Source organism: Mus caroli, unplaced genomic scaffold, assembly GCF_978045245.1.
Source record: "Mus caroli unplaced genomic scaffold, Mus_caroli_1 scaffold_18, whole genome shotgun sequence".
In the NCBI taxonomy this organism is placed as follows: domain Eukaryota; kingdom Metazoa; phylum Chordata; class Mammalia; order Rodentia; family Muridae; genus Mus; species Mus caroli.
Genome location: NW_028227273.1, coordinates 16,115,186 through 16,132,253, shown reverse-complemented (window position 1 = coordinate 16,132,253; position 17,068 = coordinate 16,115,186). Strand labels below are relative to the sequence as shown.

At 41.6% G+C, this 17,068-nt stretch overlaps 1 protein-coding gene across 1 annotated transcript in view; it reads right to left on the bottom strand.

Annotated features, from left to right (window-relative positions):
• Positions 1-17,068, bottom strand: part of Heatr5b (HEAT repeat containing 5B) — a 77,670-nt gene that overhangs the window by 1,959 nt on the left and 58,643 nt on the right. Inside the window, exons 28-34 of the mRNA XM_085833053.1 lie at positions 12,785-13,022; positions 11,115-11,369; positions 9,531-9,658; positions 7,123-7,267; positions 6,157-6,423; positions 4,761-4,985; positions 1,232-1,383 (exon numbers count right to left, since the gene is read on the bottom strand). Of these exons, the coding sequence (XP_085689179.1) occupies positions 1,232-1,383; positions 4,761-4,985; positions 6,157-6,423; positions 7,123-7,267; positions 9,531-9,658; positions 11,115-11,369; positions 12,785-13,022 (1,410 nt within the window). The remainder of the gene's footprint in view (positions 1-1,231; positions 1,384-4,760; positions 4,986-6,156; positions 6,424-7,122; positions 7,268-9,530; positions 9,659-11,114; positions 11,370-12,784; positions 13,023-17,068) is intronic.

Here is a 17,068-nt window from a genome sequence, read left to right as displayed (position 1 = left end):
TCAATTCTTCCTTTAATGTATAATTGTCTAATTTTAACGCAATGTAGTAAGGCAGGCTAACAAATGACGGGCCTGAAATAAAGCTACAACACCACACTATTTAGATGCACTGACCCCACTTGATTCTTTGGAAACAACTGTTTATACCAATGTCTAAGTCTAGAAAGGAGATTCCCATTGGCTATACCTAGATTAGAAAAACCTCATATTAACTTTTCTTTTCTTTCTTGAGGCAAGTTCTCACTATATAGCTCTAGTGAGCATAGAACTCACTATGTAGACCAGGTTAGCTTCAAATTTACCGAGATGGGGTAGCCTGTGCTCCTGAGTGCTAGCATTTGTCACCATGCTCAGCAGAGTCGTAACAACTCTGTTAAGGAGGGAAAGAGTCAGAGGCTGCTCATCGATGTGTGGACAAAGGATGCAGTACACTTGGCTCAGTACTGTGTTAGAAAGCAAACCACCAAGTTCCTCGCACACAGAAAAGTGTGGAGGACCGTTTAAGGATATAGGTCTCTGAGCTAGGGATCTGAAGACCTTCAGGAAGCTCAGGGTGGAGGCAGAAATGCTCTATACCAACTTTCTTTTCCTGGTGTGCAGCATGTTTGAGAAGCCTTAACTTGGACTTTGACAAAAGAAACCATAAAGCATGTTCATTTAAAAGATGCAATAACGACAGTGACGCAGGCCTTTAATCCCAGCACTCAGGGAGGCAGAGGCAGGTGGAGCTCTGAGTTCAAAGCCAGCCTGGTCCACAGATCCAGTTCCCAGACAGCCAAGCTACACAGAGAAACCCTATCTCAGAAAGAAATAAAAATAGGAAAAAAAGACAGAAAAGATGCAACAATGTTATCCTTTAACATCCTTGGTATCACTGAAATAAACACTATAATTATAGCTAGGGTAATAAAGCATTTCATTTATTAGACAATTTCAGCACAGGTGAGTACTATCTATGTGATTCTGAGTACCTAACCACAGCGCTCTTTAGCAGTTTCCCATTTAGAAGCCACTCCACAGGCTGACCATACATAGGCAGGTAAGGAGATGTGTGGTGGCACACAAAGTACCTGCACACACAAACATCACAACTATGCACACGGTAACACATAAACGAGATGCCGCAGCTGAAGCCGTACTGCAGACACGGAAGTTCTTGCTGCACGCACCATCAGCTCTTAGTGAGCGCATTTGAAGACCCCTGACAGAGCAGGCAGGAAGGGTAACTCACCCATGGGTCACATGAGTTCAGGGCACTCTTAAATCTGTTCATGCAGCCGTTCTGTAGGGACTGCACTCCTATTATTTCACTGCTGGCAGACCACAGGAAGAGTGCAATGGCTGTGAGTGTGCTCACTTCATCAGGTGCGGGCATACAGTCATCTACGAAACAAAAGGCAAGCAACGTGGGGAGATCTGGGGATTACAGACTGGGCAACACTCTGTCAGTGTTTACCAGAGTGTGTCTCAACCTGAAAAATACAGATTACAAAAGTCTCGCTGTGGAACTATGGTAGGAATAAATGCTTCGGGCACACTTTTTAAATTGGTGTGTTAAAGTTTGATAGGAAGCAGACAGTTAAGAGAGATGCCGTCTTGACAAAATAATGAAAGTTAGCATTTGCCATAACTATAATCCCAGCACAGGGGAGGTGGAGGCAGAATTATTGACACAAATTTGAAGGCAGCCTGGCTACAGAGTGACATCAAGCCAGTGTAGACTACAAAGCACAGCTTTGTCTTCAAAAAGCAAAAACCAAAAAACAAGGGGCTAAAGAGATGTCTCAGCAGTTGAGGGCACTGGCTGTTCTTCCAGAGGACCTTGGATCAGTTCTCAGCACCCACATGGCAGCTCATGGCTGTCTGTGGCTCTAGTTCCAGAGGATCCAATGCTCTTGCACAAATACACATGCAGGCAAAACACCAATGCATATGAAATAAGATAAAATAAATTAATAAAAGCAGAAACCAAAAGTTCCTTTTTCATTTTTGTTTGTTTATTTGCTTGCTTGTTTGAGACGAGGTCTCTCTACATAGATTTGACTGACTGTCCTAGAACTCATTATGTAGACAAGGCTGGCCTCAAACTCAGAGATGCACTTGCCTCTGCCTCCTGAGTGCTGGGACTAAAGGTGTGCACCACTAAGCCTGGCCAAGAGATTCTTGATGTCAGACAAAGCAATATTATATGTTGTCTGACATGACTGTCTAAGAAAGATATACATTACTTATGGGATATTCCTGCTCAAAAGGTATAAACTGAATGTATACTAAAACAAGGGGAAAATTAAACAAGTATCAATGAAGGAACACTCTACAGAATAGGTGTCCTGTAGTCTTCAAAAGCAGGAATGTGCATGGATGCACACTCATGATCCTAGCACTTGGGGAGGCAGGAGGCAGAGAAAGAAGTATCCCTGAGTTCGAAGCCAACCTGGTCTATGTGAATTTCAGAACAGCCAGGGCTACACAGAAAAACAACAAAACAGAATAAAGCCAAACTAGGAATATTATAAAAGATAAAGGCTAGAGAAATGTCCCAGACTAACCCTGAGAATAAAGCAGAGAAAAAAGCATACCTAGGACAACTTGTGAAATGTACATGTGAACAACAGCAACACTGCATCAATGCTAAGTTCCTAAGTTTGGTAATTCCATTGTGAGTATTTAAGGAATCACTCTGTTCTTAGGATACCTATGAAGTATTCAGGAGTAAAACATCACAAAGATGCCAACATATTCTCAAATGGTTCAGTTAATTAAGATGAGTAACAATAATGATGTATGGATTCTACAGAGGGTCCTATGGAGTGGGAGACAAGATCTAGGACAATCCTGGACAATCCTGGAGTCCACAAATCTATTCTCCAACATCTTATTAAAGTTTGAAATTCTTTCAAAATCAAAGGTTCTAAAAATGAAAAAAAGTATTGCAACAATTTTAAAAGGGTTCATTGCTCCTGTGAGGATTTCCGTGTGAGCATAAATACATACACACAATTCGTAAATACAGGACCTCAATTCTTACATAAGAAACATTTCCAGGCTGGAAACGCACTCCACAGTGAGCCTGGCTGGGATTACAGATATGAGCCTTGATGCCTGGCTCTGAAAAGGTGTCAAAGAACAATGTGGCAGACCTTCCCTTCTCACTGTGTTCTTACAGCTATGATATTGAATTTAAAAAGAAAATACAACTGGGAAAAGTTAAACACAGAAGAAAAGATAAAAACTATGAATAAGTATTTCCCCTGAATTAAAAACAAATATAAAAACGATTATATTCCCTAAGAAAAGGACAATAAAAACGGATGTATGGAGATGTTGTTGATGGAATCATAAATTCATAAAACCACAGTGGACATTATCTGATGAAACTGGTGTTAAAATATGTATTTTCAGTCTTCATATGTGCCATAAAAAATATGAGGAATCTTTAAGGATGTTTATTACAAATTACATTACAATTAGAAATTATAAAAAATACCCATTGACAGGTAAAAAGTAACTGGCAAATCGATTGTAAAAATAGAAGAATGAGATTTTAGTTATGTAAAGTTACTTAGTTAAAAACTATAAACAAATATCATATTGTTCATAATTACTTACCTCACTTAATATAAGCATGTACATATACATATGTACTTATTAACTAGTACATATTAACATAAATTCCTTATTTCTATATACAGACATAGGTTAAAATATTTCAATATCAAGACTGTAGTTATATTTGGGGATATGTTAGGATAGTCATAAATATTTAGTCTCTTTCATTATTTTTTCTTTGGAGATAGGACCTCATTATATTGGCCCTGGCTGGCCTGGAACTCACTATGTAGACTTGGGTGGCCTTGAGCTCACAGAGAACCACCAGCCCTGCCTCTTGTATGGCAGCAGGCATGCGCTATCCTGTCCTGCTCCTATTTTGTTATTTTTATTGAAACACCTAGCCAGACATTGTGATATGTTTCTGTAATCTCAGGAATCAAGAGGCTTCAAGGTTGAAGTTGACCTGGGTTGCACAACAAGGCCCTGCTGCAAAAAAAAAAAAAAAAAAAAAGGTAACAACAAAAAGGAGGGGGAGGAAAGAAGGGAGGGGGGAGAAAAACAAACGGTACGTAAGCATACATATACCAATACATGTCAATTCTGGGTCTATACCGTCTTTTTTTATAAGCTGGGAACATGCAGCATAGAAGCACTTAGAAAAAGGTTCTTTAGAGCCTTGGAAAATGTATTTATACTTCAAATCTGAGATGTAATAAAACACCTCTCAGGTTGATGGATCTTATACAGCAGTCTCCTTCAAGGTTATTCAAGTAATAGTTTATTAACGAACAGACATCTATTTTATGTATATATGAGTACACCGTCACTATGTTCAGACACACCAGAAGAGGGCATTAGATTCAATTACAGATGGTTGTGAGCCAGCATGTGGTTGCTGGGAATTGAACTCATGACCTTCGGAAGAGCAGCCAGTGCTCTTAACCACTGAGCCATTTCTCCAGTCCCAGGAACAAACATCTTAAGAAATTAAAACTTTGAAAACTCAGACAGGCTGAGCGGTGGTGGTGCACACTTTTAATCCTAGCACTTGGGAGGCAGAGGCAGGCGGATTTCTGAGTTCGAGGTCAGCCTGGTCTACAGAGTGAGTTCCAGGACAACCAGGGCTACACAGAGAAACCCTGTCTCAAAACAAACAAACAAATAAACAAAACAAAAACAACAAAAAAAGAAAACTCAAGACAGGCTACCTGGTTGAGAATATTCCAGGATGCAGGCAAGGGTGCTCCGGATTAGAGTGGTCCACTGTTTCTGTGTGTCCTCAGTTTTGGCCATGGAAAGTGTCACGATACTTTTTATCCCCTGAAGAGCTGCACTGACTGGGGGAGGTACCTGGTTGTCCGCAGACTTTATTGCTGTGTCTTTCAATATTCTTGCAATTAAGAAAAGGATTGTGGGCAGGATTGTCATACATCCTGAAATAAAAACAAATAAAATGTTTTGTAACTCCTTCAGTTCCACCATGATAGCTGTTTCATCACACAAACACACACACACACATACACACACACACACACATTGTTTTTAAACAGCTGGCTATGTCCTCTTCCCCCTCCGTTAAGGGCTCATGATTGTGTACAGGCTGGCTTCACAGCCCTGTGCTCAAGCAATCCTGCCTCAGCATCAGTGTGCCTGGCTGACGGTGATATAATATTATTTCTATCCTTGATTTTATTCAAAATTTACTGTATCACTGTCATAAATCAACGTCTAAAAACAGGTTAAAACAGAAGTGGCATTTTCTTTTTCGTTTCAGTTGACTCTCAGTTTTCTTACTTCCAGGGTTGGCCATTTAACATTGCCCTTCATAATGGGAGGAGGACGGAGGGCAGAGAACAGTACAACACTGACCATGTACTTTGAGTAGCCTGGGGAATCTTACATAATGTAATCACCTTTCAGTATGCAAGAATCAACTCAAAGCAGGAAAATAGAGTATTGAGCAAGCGAATGCAGATGAAAGCATCCTAGAGGCTGAGCCTGCCCTCAGTTAGGCTCCTTCCAAGAGACTAAGATGGAGAAGTCACTGTCTCATGCTTGTCAGGAAAGAGCCAGAAAGGTCTGCTTGAGGTGAAATGGCCCTGCACACTTCCTGGTACTATTTTTACTTTAACACCGAGGGAAAGTCTATTCTGTGCCATAGTTCTTCAATCTACAGACAACTACCACCTTTACAAGCACAGTTCTTTTCAGTGCTCCTTCTGGTTGACTGTCACTGTCTTAGGCATGCAGTCGTTTCCAATGACACTCATGAAGGGGAGCCAGATTATAAAACAGGAGCTCAGTCATCCCTCCCATGTTTGTCTGTTGACTTCATGTCTTCCCTCAACCTTCAGGTTTTCATTGTTTTATGATATTTGGAATCAAAACCAAGATGAGGACTTTGCATATGCGGGCAAGGCTACCTTAGTAAGTTTTAGAAATTTTAGTTTTTCCCAGGCTGTTAAAGGCAAACTAACCCTTTAAAAGACTTCTCACTTAGCAGCTGAGATTTAAGAAAGGAAAAGGAAACTTTTAAAATCCAAAGACCACTCATCTTTATCTACTTCCACATATCACACTCTCAGATACTGATCAATACCATACCAGCCGGTGAACAAAGGGATGGCAGATCCGAGAGAATGGCCACCGTGGCTGCCACCAAGCGGGCACTTTCTTCTGACAGCTGAGTTTTCGTGGCCGTGTGACTAGGAGAGTCTGACATCTTGGTACTCAGGTGTGGCATGTGCCGTACTAAAATGAACATCAGCAGCTCCATGGTTGCAAACACAAGGGACTTTCCAGGAATGAGGCCACCGGTATCACCCCCTTCTCCTAATGCAGGGCAGGACTCTTTTTCCATATCCTCTTCATCTTAGGAAAAGATAATCTTATGATATTTCCAGCATAAATATGCATAAAATAATAAGTATATTTAAAAACATTTCTAAAGGATTTCTAAGTAAATATGTAACTGGTGCCATATGCCCTTGGTCCAGTGTTCTGGCTAGATGAACCCCTCCTTGAAAGCCATGAGCAATCCATTTCACCTGGAAAATCATTACTAGGCATTTTATTGGGTTTATATTCCATAACAGGGATAACAAATATGCTAGGTGAACCATATAAAATTGACACCTTTGAATGGAAGAAGTATAAAATTAAGTATTCTTTTTTAATTTTAATTTTGGTTTGAGATAGGTCTCTAGCCCAAATTGACCTTGAATCCTCTATATGGTGCTGAACAAACATTGTACTTTTTCATCTTTTTGTTTCTACCTCCCAAATGAGGAGATTACAGGCATGTTCATCATGCCTGGTTATAAAACTAGGAGTACAGAGCTGGAGAGATGGCCCAATGGTTAAGAGCACTGGTTGCTCTTCCAGAAGTCCTGGGTTTGAGTCCTGGCACCCACACAGCATATCACAACCATCTGTAAGTCCAGTTCTAGGGGACCAATGCCCTCTTACAGTCTCTGTGGGCCCCAGGCATTCATATGGCAAAACAGCCACACGTATAAAAGAACCAACTCCAAACCTTGCGGGACAAACAAGGTTGTTTCCAGTGCTTACTCAGAGCGTTTCTCTTTTCCTGTAGATGGTCCTGAGCAGCCCTGACAATCTGCTGCACGACTCCAGTGACCAGCAGCTGGATAGACGGTGGGTTCCACGTCAGTAACAGGCGGTGCAGGACACTTAGCAACTCAACACCAATCAGCTATTATAATTAATACAAATATGCTTAGTTAGTTTCAATTTCAAATGACAGATGGGTACTATTAAAATCTGAGAAAATGCACATACAATAATTTTGTAACTGAAATTTAATATATAGGACTAGATAACAAAAGAACATTATAATAAAATTGAGAGGTCAGACTTTATCCTATAAGATTTTCATGCAACATATAGTATTTAATTATTTAATTATGTTTTATATTCAGATATTATTCTCCTACTGGGGTAAAACATCTAAGCTATTGGTGTTGCTAGAACTCAGTGTCACTGAAGTTCCTAATTGTCCAACTAAGCTGAGGAATTGGTCCAGAATATGACCACCAGAGCCGGCATCGAGAAGCCTCTACGTGGACACAGGATCTCCAGCTTTCTGATGAAATGTCATATGAACGGAAGACAGGAAGCAGGCACCATACAATCATGTGCTGTGGGGGGATGGCGTGGCTGGTAGTTTTTCATGAACTTTATCTGGTAGTGTGTCTCAAAATTAGAGAGGGAAGAAACCAATATAATAAAAATGAGCAAAGAACTGTATAAATTAATTAGGCTAAGAGTTTATTATTTGAAGAGACTGATCTTAGTAGCTAGATAGGAGAGAGAGAGAGAGAGAGGGAGAGAGAGAGAGAGAGAGAGAGAGAGAGAGAGAGAGAGAGAGAGAGTTTTCACTTCAGCAACTATTACAAACTGATAATTTTTAAAAAAAGATTTATCTATTTTATTTATGTGAGTACACTGTAGCTGTCTTCAGACACACCAGAGGAGAGCATCAGATCTCATTACAGATGGTTGCGAGCCACCATGTGCTTCCTGGGAATTGAACTCAGGACCTCTGGAAGAGTAGTCAGTGCTCTTAACTGCAGAGCCATCTCTCCAGCCCCCACAAACTGTAATCTTAAGTATCTATAATTTTCTTCATCTAACTGATACAAAGAGTTTGCCATAAATTAAAAAATAGAAGAGAAACTTAATTCAGTCAAAACTTTTCTCGTTTCTTCTCTTAAGATAGGAGAGCCCACACACAGCGTGGGGGCACTGCTAAGTCAGAAAGGGCAGGCTCAGCACACACGGCTCTGGAGCCAATCCCCATAAATACAAAGAAATTCAAAATCAAAATAAATCCAAGGCTGTTCCATTGTTCTTCATGTGTTCTTCACATATCCTAGTAGGCTTCCAGGGACTGATCGAGACCCGTGCCTCTCCTGTCAGGCCACTCTCCTCATGGTATCTGAATGTTCTGGACTTTCTTACTTAAGGCCTCCAAAGACCTCCCCTGCCCTTGCTGCAGTCCTGCATCTGTCTGTAGCATTCTTCCCTTCCGTGCTGCCCCTGCCTCCCAGAGCACCCCTTGCCCTTGAGAGCCGTTGGCATTTGCTCCTACTCCCACTCTCTGGTCCCCACTGCCCATCTAGTTCCCTCTGTTTGACCTATAAATGTTTATCCTCAGTTTCCCAGGATGGCTCTCTTTTCACCCTCATTCTAGACTACTATTCTCTGGTCGATTAGAGAGAGAGCGAGCCTCAGAGCTGCTCTGTGCTCCCCTTCTCGTAGCTCATAAACCAATCTCTTCAAGGCTGACTGTACAATCCCTCTATGTCTGTCTGTTTGCCTCTATCAGTCATTTATCTATCTACCTCTCTACCTAGCTACACTAATGCTCTTCAACTGAGTTACATCCAAACAAATTTAATCATTCTTCTATTCAAACATTTTTATTAATTTCCTTTTGCTTTCAGTACAGAGTTCAGATAGCTTTGCTTGTCATAAAGAAACCTTCATATTTAGTCTTTACAGCATTGCCCAGCCCCATCCAGTGACATCTACCTGTTTACATCAGCGACAGTAAATGACTGTAGCACCCATGAACTTGTCACGCTCTTGTGGACCCTGGTTTTTGTACTTGTGCTGTTCTTTCTCAGAAGGACACTCGTCCTTTGGCAGTTCCTCTCTAAGATCCGATTCAACTCGCTCGCTTGTGAGAGGTGTCCTTTGCCTATGCACCACTGTGCGAGTGCCTGGCCTCATTACTCACTACCCCTATCTACGATGGTAAAGCCATGGTGTTTAGTCACAGTCTAGCTCTGTAGTCATGCAAGACTTAGGAGAGACAAAACCCTTTACGTTGGTATTAGTTACATCATCTTGTTAGCAACATACAATGTTTATTTCCAATTTGAGAAATTTATTCCAAGATAGATGCGATTAACACAAAGCACACAATTATCCATTATAGAAATACACTGTACCTGATCTTCTGCAATGTGGATTCGTGCATAAGGAGAACCCAGTAAGGTGTGTAAGGCCTGCAGGCATGCTGTAACATGTTCAATGGGCTCCTCTGGTCGAGGGGAACAAAGAAACTGTATACTCACACCTGGAACGCACAAAGTAAAACCATGGGTTTTCTTTTTTTTCTTTTTCTTTTTTAAAAGATTTATTTATTATTATATGTAAGTACACTGTAGCTGTCTTCAGTCGCACCAGAAGAGGGCATCAGATCTCATTACAGATGGTCATGAGCCACCATGTGGTTGCTGGGATTTGAACTCAGGACCTTCAGAAGAGCAGTCTGTGCTCTTAACCACTGAGCCATCTCTCCAGCCCCCAAAAACCATGAGTTTTCAACACAAAAAACACTTGTGTTGCTTTGATACACTATTTTTCTTTATTTTTCCCAGATCGGTATATATTTATTAATACCAGGGAGTTAAAATTGTTTTCTAAGCTAAGCAGACAAACACAATATGGGGTTGTAGTGCTGCAATTCATTTAATATTTAAATTAGGCATGTTATAGAGATAATCACTTCAATTTCTAGAATTAAAAAGCCATATAGTACATCATCCAGGTGCTGGTGGTGCTCACCTTTAATCCCAGCACTTAGGAGGCAGAGACAAGTCTATCTCTGAGTTTGAGGCCAGCCTGGTCTACAAAATGAGTTCCAGGACAGCCAGGGCTACACAATGAGACCCTATCTCAAAAAAACAAAAACAATGCAAAAAAATTATACTACATCAAGAGTAAGTTTGTAACTATTTTACTACTTTCATTAAAGAGTTGTCCAACAATTTTGTATCCATCTATGTTTTAAGATTTAATTATGTGTATCTGTGTGTGGGTTTGTTCATGAGTGTGCATGCCTGCAGAGTCCAGAAGATGATGTCAGAGCCACGGGAGCTGGAGTTAGAGTAGTTGGGCACCCACGTGAGGTGGGGGCTAGAGGTGAACTTAGGTCCTCGTTAAGAGCAGTAAGTGCTCTTAACCACTGAGCCATCCATCTCTCACACAAGGCCTTTAAATATCCAGCTACACGCAGGGCTTGTACAAAACAAGTGCTCACGGGGACACGGCTAAGGCTCTGGTGTTTTCCATATTTCCAGCTGTAAGATCTACTTACAAACTCCATCACTTACAACTTACTAGCTGTCTTACTTTTCACTGCCAGAAAAGACGAGATCACAAATTTCCTTCAGAATATGTAAATACTTAATTAACTAAGAACGCTTATCAATTAAAAATTATTTAAAACTAAATCATAAACATTTTTTCTTCATTGGATAATTTGTTAAATGCCAATACAAAGAAAGCATGTTGAATAAAAAAAGTAGATTTTTTTTTGAAATTCAATATTGTTCTGTGAGTGAACGCTGCGGCTAAGCTTTTAGAGTAGTTTTAAATAATTTGTTGATTAAAAATTCCTTAATTTTAAAAGTGGAGCTGAAAGGTCCTTCCTTCTATTATGCTTTCTCTGAATTGTGTTATGCAAGGCTTTACCCAGCACTACAATGAAAGCTCTGCAGGACCTGAAATGCATCACGGTGATTACCCACCTAGGATCAGGTGCATTCTGTCTTTGTTAACTTCTGGCAAGGGTTTAGCACTAGCCATTGCTCCTGGAACTTGGTTTAAACTGACAGCTGGGGAGCGTTTCTGTAGACCAGACACAGTTGTTGCTTCTGTGGACTCTTGACTTATAAATCCTGTGCTGTTTAACCAGAGTGCCACTGCGTGGAGAATTGGGGCCCAGGAGTTCCGGTAGTGAAGTCTTGCTGTATCGATGGTCTCTGGAGTATAAAATGCTCCCCCTGTGGGGGGAAAAAAAATCATGTAAAAACATACTTTCTGTCTTAGTCAGGGATTCTATTCCTACACAAACATCATGACCAAGATGCAAGTTGGGGAGGAAAGGGTTTATTCAGCTTACACTTGCACATTGCTGTTCATCACTGAAGGAAGTACTGGAACTCAAGCAGGTCAGGAAGCAGGAGCTGATGCAGAGGCCATGGAAGGATGGTCCTTACTGGTTTGTTTCCCCTGGCTTGCTCAGCCTGCTCTCTCTCTCTTTTTTTTTTTTTTTTGGTTTTTCGAGACAGGGTTTCCCTGTATAGCCCTGGCTGTCCTGGAACTCACTTTGTAGACCAGGCTGGCCTCGAACTCAGAAATCCGCCTGCCTCTGCCTCCCGAGTGCTGGGATTAAAGGCGTGTGCCACCACGCCCGGCTCAGCCTGCTCTCTTATAGAACCAAGACTACCAGCCCAGGGATAGCACCATCCACATTGGGCCCTTGATCACTAATTAAGAAAATGCCCCACAGCTGGATCTCATGGAGGCATTTCCTCAACTGAAGCTCTTTTCTCTGTGATAACTCCAGCTTGTGTTACAAATGTTCACACATTTAGGAATAACTTAGGCTAGCTGAGAAACCTCCTACAATAGAGTTCTCTGGTAACAAGCTGCTCCACAGCCCAAGGCTTCCAAAGCTCAGCTGGAGGCACCTGTCCCTCCTGATGCCAGCCTTCCAGCCTCTCCTCTCTGCGGCCAGGGACATCCCATACTGATACTGTCCTCCCCTGCTGAGACGAGCCTCACTTCTTCATGGCACTGTCTCCTGTTCTCTGCTCTCCTCCTCCTCCCACCTCCCATTTCCACTGCCAACACTGAGCTGCTACTCTCTCCTTGCTATCGCAGTGCCTGATGGGAAGAGGAAAGGAGGACTCAATGGCTATCGTTAAAATGTTTGAGAGGAAGGTTCAGTTTTTGAGGAGGAATTTTTCCTAAACAATAAACATGTTCACCAGGGTGTCTCTGTTGATTTCAATAGGAGAACAGTTAAATGATATAAGCAAAGGCTTTAGGAACACAGTTTATGGCTTAACTAAAATTTACACGAAAACTCAATCTCTGGGCAGCAGAGTAAGATACTTGCTCATGGTTAACGGTCACTGGTTGTTGCCCATAGCTATTTAGAGTGCTCTATTTGTACCACTGTCACTACAACAGCGCTAATGTTTTGTGCTTCAGCTAACAGACTCTTTGCAGTCATACCCTGAATTCACAAAATCAGTATAAAGGACATACCTTAAAGGAAATAATTCCAAATTTATAGCCACAAATTTCAAGATGTTATTAGTATTAGGTTACTGTTGGTTCTAGCCTCTGCCAAGTCCACTTTACTATTAGTTTGAACTCCATAAAAGCATCTACCACACGTAGTACTTACCATCTGGGGGAAGCTGACTAGAAAATTCAGCTGGTAAAGTCAAAAGTGCGTAGTCTTTCAGTGCTGCCAACCACAGGCGGCTGAGCGTCGGCAGCTCAGGCTGCACCAGGGTTATTAAGCTGTCTGGAGGCAGCTCGTCGATGGTGCCATAGTCGTCATCATCATCATCAGGAGTGCTCATTGCTCTCTTTGGTTTTGACTCTGCTTCTTTCTTAATATTCATAGCAACCACATATACCTAATAAGACATTCATGTGTTGAAAACACGCCTTACGATAAAAATGGAATATTTTAGATGGTTATAATCATGCAGTTATATGATTAAGGGAAATTGGTATAGATATGAGAACATATATAACTTTACGATTCATTTTTTTTGATTTTTTTTTTCAAGACAAGGTTTCTCTGTGTAGCCCTGGCTGTCCTAAAGCTCACTCTGTAGACCAGGCTGGCCTTGAATTAACAGAGATCCGCCTGCCTCTGACTCCTGAGTGCTGAGATTAAAGGTGTGTGCCACCACTGCCAGGCACTTTCTGAATTCTTGTTAACTACTAAAGAGTTACTTTACCTTCTGCTCCTGAAGCATTTCGTTTTTAAATGTATCTGATTTCTAAGTATTCCTCTCAAGTAGGCTTCCCTGAGTTACTCTGGCACCTTTGGTCCCTTTCACAAAGTCTCTCCCAGCATAGAGTATAACTTCCTGTCTAATGACTCTTTCCCAGGCTTACTAGACACAATCAAACAGCATTCAAAGGAAAGGACTGAGAGCAGGGAGGTGGCCAGAGAAAGGATATCCATAAATATCCCCCAATCTACCTCCTACACAGGCCTTAAGTGATACTTAGCAATCTCACAATTACAACAGATAGCCAATCTAAAAATACAATGTACTTGCCACATGTATTATCTGTGTCCTTTGTAGTTTGTGACATTTTTAAAAAGACATGTAATATCAACTTTCCTAAAGCATGTTCAGGGTAATTCCTCGTTGAATTTGTTTGTTTTTTTAACACTTAAATTTAGGCTCTGTACAAGTGATAACACAGTTCTGAAAACATTAATTAAAACAGGGAAAAGGAAGAAAACAAACAAGAAAAACAACTGCACTACTAAAGTCGTGAAAACATCTCTCCTCTTTCCTCAGCAGGCACTGCCCCTTTGTGCCCACTGAGGAAGCTGATGCACTTGCCTGTACAGGGAGAGCTTCTGACAGGCAGGGCCCGTCTACCCTCATTCACACGTGAGAAGACACTAGAGCACAATTCTAGAGTGGGCAAATTACAGCTTGGGTTATAAACACCACATTCATGTTCCCAAAGGGTTTTTTTTTTTAGGGGCTAGGGGTTGTTTTGTGTTTGAGACAGGGTCTCACTGTTACTCTGGACAGCCTAGAACTCACTATGTAGACCAGGTTGGCCTCAAACTCATCTAGATTGGCCTGTGTCTGTCTCCTGAGTGTTGCGATGAAAGGCATGTATCACATACCCACATTTTCCAATCATTTCCCAAGCTTGGCCCCGGCCCCCATCACCTCAATGTTATTAAACTGACATTGAAGTAAGTGTCCACTAAACACTATAAACACAAGGAAGAATTCATCTGAAGCCTTAGCTGGGCCCTTGCTTTGGTTATCATGCAAGGAACTAAGACACAAAGACAAAAATATCTACTTTGTTGTCTAGAAACTCAAAGACACAATAAATGCTGAGATGATAAAATGCTAAGAAAAAAACTTGAAGTTTGCTTTTAGGCTGGGTGTATGCCTTTGATCTTGGAAGGCTGAAGGGAAATATCTGGACCGGAGGCCAGTTTGGGTTACGCTGTCTTAAAACAAACAGCAAACAACAATTAAACATAAAGAAAGACTGAAAAAGAGGAATGAGAAGTCTCAAACTCTGTCCAGGTAGGACACTCCCTACCACACCCCCCAATATCTGATCTTTACTGAACACCTGACGCTTCAGAATGAATGAGCAAACCTTAGGGAGCACAGAAGAAGGGCAGACCATAACCACAGCAGGGCGGAGTGTGGACAGATGGACATTCCCTCAGAGGTAGAAGGAGCAACACGCACAGGAGCAGGAGAGCAAGGCATGTGTGGTGCTCGGGCTGTGCTGGTTCCAGCACTGAGCACGGGAGGCAACAAGCGAGGAGCCACTGCAGGGGTTTTCATAGCAGGCATATGTATTCTCCTATAGCTTTCATTTTAATAACTGTGCTGTAAGAGGCTGGGGAGTAAAAAGCTGCACATGATAGCACACACTTGTAACCCCAGTACTCAGGAGACTGAACCTGGAAAATCACTACAAGTTTGAGGTCAGCCTGGTCTATATGAGTTCTAGGCTAGCCAGGGCTACATAGTAAGACATTACTTCAAAAAAAAAAAAAAATTAGCACATAAGAGCTGAAAAATGCCTCATAATCTCAACACTCATTTCCATGTTCTTTCTTTATAAGTTATAAATTTGCTGTATAGAGGACTCTTTTAATTTTACAAGTTAATATTAAGTTTTCTCACTCTTCATAATCATATCCCAATGGCTACACTGCATAGACCATAATGTGTCCACTAATTTCCCTACATTTGAACAAATTTCATGTTTTCTTCTAGTTAAAGGCCTAGGCAATCAAAGAACTTAAGCACACAGCAAAGTACATTTACCTCTTCGTGTTAGATAACACTGTAAACAAACAAAGCTATGAACTGACTTCTTTGCCAGAAAAAAGGAGTTCAGGGTCAGTGATAGCAAGTGTTCTGACGGCTCTCAATGGAAGTAACATACAAGTGCTTCCTTTGAGACGCCGTTCTTCTGATTGTGCACTTGGAGAGGCACAAGCCTTAAGGCCAAGTAAGACAAGTTCTGAAGGTAATAATTGTTATCCGCGGCTTTAGTGGAAGTAATCTCAATGGAGTGAATAACTAAGGAAGTGGAGATAGAGGAATTCTTTCAGGAAACTTCAGGGGGTGAGAAAAGACAGCCAAAATGGGAGACTACAAAGAGCATGAGGATGAGTGAGGACCCAGAAGGGGATAACTGACAGCAGAGAGCTTTGAACTGCCTGCTGCTTTCAAGTGCTATCTACTCTTCTCCTTCAAGTTTCCACTCAAACATGACTTGCTCCAAAATTTGCAGCCCCGAGCCTCCAGCCTAGCTTAGTGCCCTGCCCTGCTTCAAAGCTCTGGGTTTCTCCTGTGGTAGCTCTCTTTCCTTCCGGTCGCATCTCCCAGTGCTGAGTTTGTCTTGCTCAGTAAATAGAGCACATCTGCCTTGTTCTTTACTATCCTGCCTGAGAGCTGCCATCCCATAACACATTGTTGGATAAATCAGAGTATCCATAAGAGAAAGTTTGCCCTGGATTAAAGCAAAACCTTAATAACTGTAAAACTAATTGGAGCAGGTAATGTTCATTATGGATAAAATAGCAGGTATCGCACATGGTCCTTTACACCGATATCTAATTTAATCTAAATTATAATCCTGAGATATTTAGTCATTTCCCAAACTTTAATGTTAATAAACAAACAGAGCTAGAGAGATGGCTCTGCAATTAAGAACATTTGTGCAATGCATGAGGCATGCACATGTTATACATACATACATACATACAACTACATATAAAACATTTATACACAAAAAAATTAAAAATAAAATAATCTGAAGAAAACAAGTTTTGGATAAAAGTTGCCTAAGTAAGCAATATCCCATGTTACACAGTTCACATAACCTACAGAGTCAGAGGAGCTGGCAAACAAACTCTCTAAGTGAAAGAGCAGAGGCAAAACTTAGTCCAGCATGGCAGACCTAGGACATGAGGGGGTCTGAGTGGACAGACCTAGGACATGCTGGAGTCTGAGTGGACAGACCTAGGACATGCTGGAGTAAGTCTGAGTGGACAGACCTAGGACATGCTGGAGTAAGTCTGAGTGGACAGACCTAGGACATGCTGGAGTCTGAGTGGACAGACCTAGGACATGCTGGAGTAAGTCTGAGTGGACAGACCTAGGACATGCGGGAGTAAGTCTGAGTGGACAGACCTAGGTCATGCTGGAGTAAGTCTGAGTGGACAGACCTAGGACATGCTGGAGTCTGAGTGGACAGACCTAGGTCATGCTGGAGTAAGTCTGAGTGGACAGACCTAGGACATGCTGGAGTCTGAGTGGACAGACCTAGGACATGCTGGAGTCTGAGTGGACAGACCTAGGACATGCTGGAGTCTGAGTGGACAGACCTAGGACATGCTGGAGTAAGTCTGAGTGGACAGACCTAGGACATGCTGGAGTAA